At 31.1% G+C, this 9,237-nt stretch overlaps 1 protein-coding gene across 26 annotated transcripts in view; it reads right to left on the bottom strand.

Moving 5' to 3' along the window:
* Positions 1 to 9,237, bottom strand: part of LOC148606939 (uncharacterized) — a 126,996-nt gene that overhangs the window by 73,066 nt on the left and 44,693 nt on the right. For 24 of the 26 annotated variants that reach the window (XM_088545156.1, XM_088545144.1, XM_088545145.1 and 21 more), the window contains 7 exons: positions 8,810 to 8,896; positions 7,235 to 7,333; positions 5,432 to 5,554; positions 3,242 to 3,349; positions 2,564 to 2,797; positions 1,762 to 1,794; positions 6 to 195 (listed from right to left, as the gene is read on the bottom strand). In XM_088545156.1, coding sequence (XP_088401282.1) covers positions 6 to 195; positions 1,762 to 1,794; positions 2,564 to 2,797; positions 3,242 to 3,349; positions 5,432 to 5,554; positions 7,235 to 7,333; positions 8,810 to 8,896 — 874 coding nt within the window. The remainder of the gene's footprint in view (positions 1 to 5; positions 196 to 1,761; positions 1,795 to 2,563; positions 2,798 to 3,241; positions 3,350 to 5,431; positions 5,555 to 7,234; positions 7,334 to 8,809; positions 8,897 to 9,237) is intronic. The other 2 variants (XM_088545161.1, XM_088545152.1) reach the window with 2 other exon arrangements.

Below are 9,237 nucleotides of genomic sequence, written 5' to 3'. Positions count from 1 at the left end.
CTTACTTGTTAGTTGTCTCCCTTGGTGAAGGAAGTTGTTCCTCTCCATTCATCAGTTCAGTTCTCCTGTCCTTTACTCTAGGATTATTTTCCCTGGGTGATGATCGTTGTATGTCTCCATTCATAAAGTCCTTTCTTCTGTCTCTTAGACTTAATGCATTCTCTGATTGGGTTCTCTCTCGCTCATTTTTCCGATCTGAAAACATTTAACATGCAAATAGCGTTCATTGCTTGAATTACAAACAACTAGGGAAAAAATCCTGAATTATAATAGTACATGTATTTCTACTAATTTCCCAATTAATATATTCACATCTAAATTTAGAATATTACCTGAAAAAATATTAACATCAAACTGTCAGTCTCTTTAAGAATCAGACAGTGGAGTAAACATGGTCTGAAATAATCCATCACTATGACTATGTAATATGTCTATTGGTACCATCCATTGTTTCCATATCATATTGGTAAAGTTATGTAAAATTTTATTGAAATACACTGAAAGAGAACATTTAAAGGGCAGATAGCTGTCAAAAACTTTCAAACATTGTAATGAAAAATTCCGAAACATGAAACATTCCAGAAAAGACTTCATAGAGTGAAAGTATATTGTCAGATTGGTGTGTTTAAGATTTTCTCAATTTTGACTGATTCTTATAAAGACTTGTACAATATATTAATTTCTTCTGGAAGTACATATAGAGTCATTTGTATTATTTTATTGATGTATGGACATATTAGATTCAATCAAGGACTTCAATAATAAAATCAGATTATCCTATTTTAATTTAAAAAAACAGTTAATAGTAAAACCAGGTTTAACATATTTATACTTTCAATAAAAGCAATCAAGCACATATTATGCATGTATCCCCCCATTTGGGTGTTTAGTCATAAATAATTAAAACAGAAAGAAAAAAAGAAAGAAAGTTTTTATATGAAGACTTCTGAATTCTATCAAAGTATGTACAAATGGGGACAGACAGACAGTGTTATACTATAATTTGTCTGTCAAAAGACTGGCAAATAAAAATTCCTGTCAACTATGAAAACTTTCTATTCAATCACAAGGGGAACAGATAAAGGAGAAAAATGCTGATAATCTAAACTAATTCTTTTATCCTTCAACAAAATTAGTATACAGCAAATTAGTTTTGAAGTATTAAACTGGCAAAGTACTTGCATGCCAACAGGCTAGACTGGACTGCAAAGAGCAAAGGGGGAAACAAGGAACCAGTCTTCTGATTTCTTGGCTAAAACTTTCACAGAGCAGTCCTTGGAATTTTTAAGTGGTATAAACCATGATAACTCAGGTCCTGTCTATATAGAAATAGAGGGGGTTCATGGCATAAGATTTTTTTTTAATACGAAAGGACCATTAATACTTGAAGTAACACTTGCAGCATGGTGTGAGGGTTTCTTTGTCATTCATCAAAGACACATTGGAGGTCTTCAGCTAACATTTCAAAATATTGTATAAACCCTATCACTACTGCTGGCCTTAAATCTAGACCACAAGTTACTCTCACATGATCAATTCTAAGATATAACTCAAAAATACAAAAACCTTCAAACTTGCAACCAATATGATATACAAATTGTGCAATTCAATTTTCCAAATTAAAAATGAATTTTTCAAACATTACTTGTATATCACTGCTTTTCCTGACCTTGTTATAAAAAACTGTGCTAAAATACCTCACACAAGTGGAAAAAGAGGAATAAGAAGTGTTCAAAGGAAGCTAACTCAAACTAAACTTACCAACAATAGAAATATGCCCTTGTAGTATCATGGCTATTAGTAAAGGGATAATATATTATGGTGTTACTTGAGGTTCACAATCAAAGACATAACTAACAACCAATAAAATAGTAAACTTCAGGGAATAGAGTTGGTCTTGCCATGATAGGATGGTCATTACATGATAAACTGCCTTTAAGGTTTTCAAAACACCTACAGATTAATAGAAAGTTTTAATTTTCCTTCAAAATGTATTAGTTAACTATCAAAGCCATTTCATCAGGTAATGGTCATTTAATCAAAGGAAGACCAATTCTATCATCTGAAGTAAGCTATTTTACTCGCTGTCATATAACCAAGAAATAAGGTATAACTTTTGGTAGACTATTTAGATTTTCAGCAACGTTATTTACTTTAACAAGCCCAATATAATTAGATCAGGTTTCAATTTCTTCTTTACATCTTAAGAAGGTAAGTATATCATATTAAAAAACTGAACCTCTTTTTTATTTAAGAGACTTCTTCATACAAGTCTTTAAATGTCAAAATGAAATCTGATTTGAAAAATCAATGAGTACCAGTAATACTACAATGTTTGTTTAAATATAAATGTATATCATTCAAAATATAGAACTCCGCCTAAAAAACCATTGTCTTATATTAATATGAACTTTTTCCTATAAATATCTTATCTTAACTCTCAAAGTTTGTCTTAGCTATGAGAAGATCAACCCAACAAAAATGCAGAGGGAGCATGTAACAAATATTCTCTTTTTAAGGTTACAGTCTCTGATAATACATGTACCATACTACACAAACTCACATGGAAGAGTAACCTGCAAAATCTCCTTCACTTTGGCATGTAGTGGATCAGTGTCTGTCAAATCAGCTTCACTGTCCATCTGGTTAACAATCAAATCCTTAAATCTAAATTCAAAATCTTCTGTCCGAACAGACTCGGCATCACTGACATAGGTAGGTTTTCGTGGTGCATTCTGGGAAGTGTGATTGTTAGTAGGTTTTTGTTTATTATACACAGGCGGAGAAGACCTCGCCCCTGAAAGGAGAGAGTATACAGCATTGTAAGCTTTAGAATAGAGCTGCTGAATCATTACAGAACGGTGAGAGGGGGTCACAAGGGAAGCCGTGCCATTCACACTCTTGTTAGAAAGAATGGATTTTACTTTTGAGGCTAAAACTAAATCAGGACCTACAATAAAATTAGAAGTGATTATTTTGTTATTGTATAACTGTATTATGATTGAATACTGCAACAAATGAATAACTTGCTACACTGTATTAGTAAAAAAATATAGAAATAAATTTATAGTATACAGGTACAACAGGACAAGAACTGTCAACTGTGGTATATCTTAATTTGGTGAATTATTTTTAGCCCAATGTAATTTATTCTAGAAAATAATGCTGTTTATAATCCATACTATTTTCCCGTAATTTTATTAAGTTTGAAGAATTTTCTCTCTAAAAACCCTGAACTTACTTTTAGGTCTCAGTCTTTCGATAATGCTTCTAGAATCTGGTCCCTCACCATTTTCCTTGGAACCATTTTCAGCCTTGTCACAAGACTGAGGCTCATCATCTTTAAAACCTACAATGGACAGGTGTGAAGTCAAGTAACCATGGTCCAGTCATTAAAAAACTTGTTGAAATCTATAATAGTTTGTATTAAAGAGATAAAATTCAGTATAATAATTCATGATAGCTGTGATGCAATGGGGGAAAACCTTATATAACTATTTTCCATACGAGTGGTTCTTATTTTTCGTGATAATTTTGTTTTGTGATAAATTAATGTCATTGGTCTTTTTTCAACTAATACCCATTTTTTTTTTAATTTTTTAAATAAAGACCATTTAAACCTGTGTTAAACAAGTTTTTTTTGTTCTATTCTATTTATAGATTTTTTACTGCCTTGACAAAATAAGAAATTTCCAAGACACTTATATAAGACATAGCCAATAGAACTACACAAAGACACAATTTGGGAATGTTTTTGGCGAACCAAAAACATACCACAATTTTCAAAGAATCATTTAATGCAAATTATTGGAATTTACATAAGCCATTCTTGAACTTATATTCAGAAATAAGTAACCTTGTTCAGAAGTATATTTTCACACAATCAATGAAAATGAATAAAAAGACATAAAGACATTTATACATTCACTTGTGTAAACTGTGTCATCTAATTAAAAATAAGTTATAGCACTCAACACACACCAAAAAGTGTGCAAAATACAAGTGCAATAGTGTAAGAAAAAATGTAGCTGAAAGGTTCCCAAGGTTGTATTTAGTGTTCACACCTGGTTGTGTTAAGTGGTAACACTTTGTCATTCAGATGCTGAGCTTAAATGACATATCATTGACCTGAAATACATGAAATATCTCCATAGGAAGTTAAACCACAGTCAATCAATCTAACTTTTCATTATGCAGGACATGGCTAGAATAAGTCTTATGATTCCCCACCTTTACAATATGTCATAAATTATCAGAATCTGTAATTCTGATAAAATGAAGCCAAACTGAACTTGACTCAGTGTAGCTGAAATTGATTAATTCCCAATGATGTATCCAAAGGGGGAGGGGCTTCTGGGGTAATAAACTTTTTCTGTTGCAAAATTGTGTTAATAGTAGTTTTTTTACCAAATTTGGGCAAAAATGAGTATATAACTGCCTGGAACTCCTTTTTTAAATTTCTGGATCTAGATCTGAATAAAATGTATTGATTGGCAGAAACACACACAAAATAAAGTAGTGCTAATAATAATGTCCTTTTGCAGTAGAGGAAAATTGAAAAACACACTTTTACACGAATAATGATAACTTCTAAATCTTCTGTCCTCATACATGAATTTTATTGGGAGGCTTTATATGGAAGTGATTTTGTTGTATTCTTCTAAATCACTGTATCCCTTAGTATAAATACTTCTAAATCACTGTATGCCGAAATATAAATACTTCTAAATCACTGTATGCCGAAATATAAATACTTCTAAATTACTGTATCCCAGAGTATAAATACTTCTAAATCACTGTATGCCCAAACAATTTGCTACCATGTACACTAAGTGCAATATAATCTGATAAATACTTTCCAAGCATGTGATTTAAAACTACCCTAAATGACAACCCAAAACCAATGAGATGGTCCATGGAGATGACAATGATGAAAGGGAGATTTTTTATTCTGACTTTGATAAAAGGGAGATAATTCAAAATTACCAGTTATAAATCTTCCATGTTTCAATAAATAAAACTGTTTTACCTTTTGAGCATATGATGATAAAAAAAATAATAAATATGGCTGAAGGTAGGAAAATACAAAAATAGAAATTAATTGTTTATAGTAAAGACTTACCAACAGGTTGTAAAGGATATTGGGTGATTGCACAGCAGCACTTAATCAGTGCATTGTTGTGTGAAAACTGATGTTCACAAAAGCATGGGAATATTTTGTTAAGAGCTATTACTTGTGAGAAGTGTTGGAACAATTGTGCAATAAACATTATACACAATGTATTTGAATTAGGCCAGAGTGAAGGAAGATTGTTTGTAAGGTTATTGTAAAACATCATGTGATGGGTTTAATCTCCAGTTAGAAGGGCAGAAGGTGAAAAATAAATCTACAACATCCAATGACCACAAACTACACAAAATAGAAGCACACCTGAAACACACTTAGGGACAGTATCAAAATAGTCCCAAAGTAGCGAATCCTCGCCTTTCGGTGTTTTTTCCGAATCCGAGGAGCTTTCATCAGCATCTGAATTGTTTTCCACGGTAGATTCATCTGTGTAAGCAATGGTTGTGACATAACAATTAAAAAATACAACACACAAAAAATTACAATTATAGAAAATATTGGTTTCTTTATATAAAGTCTAACTGCTTAAGGAAGATAACAGATAGAAAGATTAAAAACTTTTAGATTTGAAATAAATTTACAAGAATCCTTAACTTTAATTTTCAAGCTATTCAAATATTGTAGAAATAGTCTTAAAAATGACAAGACAAAATGGGAGAATGAAATGAAATGAAAGTATGTTTTGTGCAATAATTTGGTGCAACAAATACAATATAAATGCATGCACACTATACACATGTGCAGTTCTTTGAAACGGAATCATTACTTTTTTTTATATTCAGTATTAACTTATGAACCTCTTTTGTTAAATGTCTTGATTATGGGTACATATATATAGAAATTTATATGTTACATTGATAAGTAAATATATACATTCAAGCTCTACATAATTATAAATTTATGAAGCAAATTTTCACAAGATGCAATGAGCTTAACACTGGACAGGCTTATGTTGTACAATTAGTAACAGATATAGATTTATTTAAAGCTGGCCACAAAACCATGAGGTATTTAATTAATATAAGTTATACTTCTAGTCATTTTATATGAATACTTTAGAGTTGCTTCCCTTTTGTTATATGTCAAATCGGCCTTCAATATTTTTCTATAAAGTCAGGGGAAATGAGGTAGCATAATTAACATTTGAAATTTGTTTTATCAAAAGCTGTGTAAGTCTTAATTTAGCTCAGCTGTCAGAAAATTTTGCACATGGTTTGTCCAAACCATCAGTAGAGTTCTCTTCTTAAACTACTTTTAAATAATCACTTAGCAAAACTCCCTAAAGCAGGCTATGTTGTGATCAACAGAGGTAATGAACCCCTACTCCTAACTGCTAGGATAAATATCTTGATTATTACTTTTTGCACTTCATATTTTATTTTATCATTTAAAAATATGGGTTTTCTACATCTAGCATAAACATCTTGATTATTAGTTTTTGCATTCCATATTTCAATTTATCATATGTTTAATAAAAATATGGAGTTTCTGTATCTTAGATACAGACTGAACCTCAGTCATCAATAACAGTTCAGCAATAAATCCATAACCCATGTCAAATAATTTACATTTTTGATTTATATTAAAATATCTCTAGTTGATGAAACATATAATAAAGAGAATATGATACTTTTTTTTATCACATATCATAACAACCCCTTGAGCCATATAAGCCTCGTCCAAGCTCTCTGATCAAAATGGCCTCTCATGGTTGATATGACATGTGATATGAAAAAAAACCAAAAAACATGAAATTCTATGTATAATCTTGTTTATTCATACATAAGTATATAGGTTTTGGTATAAACGTATACAGCGAAGCAGTGCTTGGTTATTAATATCAATTAATGAATAAGGAGAAATATCTTAAGTTTTGTTTTTTTAAACTTTACTTCTGTTATTTTTTTACATTATTTTATTTTAATAATTTAATTACTAAAAGAATGTCATTGATTAATAAATATATTCCATTCCATCACATTGGAGAAACTATTTACTGAGGTATATGCCTGCAATATCAGAAAAATAAACAAGACGTTGGAAAAAAATTAAGGGAAAAAAATACAGAATAATGGGGAGATAACTGTTGAGCTGAAGCTTGTTTACCTGAGCTATAAACAAGGGCATCTTGGAAGTGTCTGTTAAAATCTTCTGTCCTTATTGTTTCTGTGTCACTAGGAGCTGTTGACTTATTATCTGAGTAACCTGCATAAAAAGTAATAAATTTAATGTAGCATTAATCAGAAAATTTAACTTTTTCCCATCTTCATTTTTTTTAATACTTTCTAAAGCTTGTAGCTTTGGTGGTTTCATCTCTCTCTTTATTCTCCTAGTAACAACCTCACATCATTGTGTATTCTACAAACAACGGACACAAATAATACTTTGACCTTGATTTCGAAATCTATAAGCACTAAACCTAATAATCTATCAATAACTGTACCAACAAAAGATGCAACATTATACAACAACCCTGAAACTGCAAAGGGAATAAATATAAAGACATCATAAAGTGGAAAGCAGGATGAAAGCTGCTAAATCCATCCGAAATATAAACAAAGTGTTTAGTAGGATGCCTTCGTGCTGAATGAATGAATAAAGGAAAGCCCTTAAAAAACCAGTATAATACCGTTACGACCCGTATACACAAATTAAATGATGCAAATACCTAAGAGAAAATAATATTCATTATAAATAAATACTTCATTGTATGAAATTATAAATATGTTCTGAGCTAGCTTTCAGTAACTAAGAATTTTATTTTGTGTGTATTTGTTCTTCCAGTTCATTTTTTGACCTTACACTAAAGGCCTTATAAAACTAGTTTAAAGCCACAGCAGGTTTTATGCTCTGTCAGGTGTTGGTCATTAATCATACAATAAAATTGGGAATATGAACTCCTTTTTAATTAACTAAGAAACTGCATCAACAGAAACATTATAAATAATGCACACATATTATACTCTCAGCTTCTGTAATACTGTGAGTAATTCCAATACTAACGAAGAGTTCTAATTCCCAGCATATGAATAACAGAAATCACCTTTGTGTATTGGAAATACATTAATATCCAGATAATCTACTTTAACTAATTATCTTAGGATTATCTTAGGATTATCTTAGGATTATCTAGGTCTAGAAGAACTGATCCTTCAGAGGAACATAAAGTCACTGACTTTAAAAACATTGATTGTGAAATGATTTAATATGTTTTAACATGACACAGCCTGTGGCGTTTTGAATTCAGAAATAACTTTTTGTTTTCATTAAGTGTATGGACTAGACCTGAATATTAGAAATAACAATAGTTTTGAAGCTGAGATGGGAAATATCGTTGTGACCCTGATAGGGTGAGATATTATGTTAAGATGTTCAAAAACTGAAAATAGAAATTGTCAATATTTTCTAGTATCATGGTAATAGCCTGAGACAGTAAGAAATGCCTGAAACCTTTCCAATAAATGCTGAAAACATTTCTTTTACAAGGGTACTCTACCATAAGGAGAATACCAATATTTTAATGCTATTTACAGGATTAATTGATAAGTTTCAGGTTGCTGTAGACGTACAGACTAATACCATTATTGTATCCCCCAGTTGGTCACATGGGACAAATAACTTCAAGCTCAGCAAATTAAAAAAAATGTGACCAAACTCCACAACTAAGACTCATTGCAGTACCTGATCTCTTTCTCAATATCTGCTTAAACTTTTCATCAACATTATGAGCTGAATCTGTTTCCTGAGGTCTTCGTTGTGAATCTTCATCTAAAAATAGAAAGAACAAATATAAGCTTGTTTCTTCGTGATGAACACAATCAGTGTAATCATATTGCCACATAAAGCTGTAAACACAGGTCCAACACAAAACCTGACAAAAGAACTGGCATTAGAAATCTTTTAAACATACTTTGCTAAGTGTCTAGTAATCAGGTATATGAAGAATACATCTGACTGTGTGCATGTGACTTATCAAACATACCTTGTACAATAAACAGGTATAACTTATCCTGTACAGTGAGCAGGAATCAAACACACCTTATCAGATCTTTATTATGCTATCTCACAGAAGTAACAACCCGCAGGAAGGCATGCAACAACAGTCACAT

The sequence above is a fragment of the Perna viridis genome, chromosome 9, assembly GCF_037379345.1.
Source record: "Perna viridis isolate PV_CMFRI_1.1 ecotype Kerala chromosome 9, ASM3737934v1, whole genome shotgun sequence".
In the NCBI taxonomy this organism is placed as follows: Eukaryota; Metazoa; Mollusca; class Bivalvia; order Mytilida; family Mytilidae; genus Perna; species Perna viridis.
Note: the sequence above shows the minus strand (reverse complement) of the source record. Positions and strands in the feature narration are given on the sequence as shown.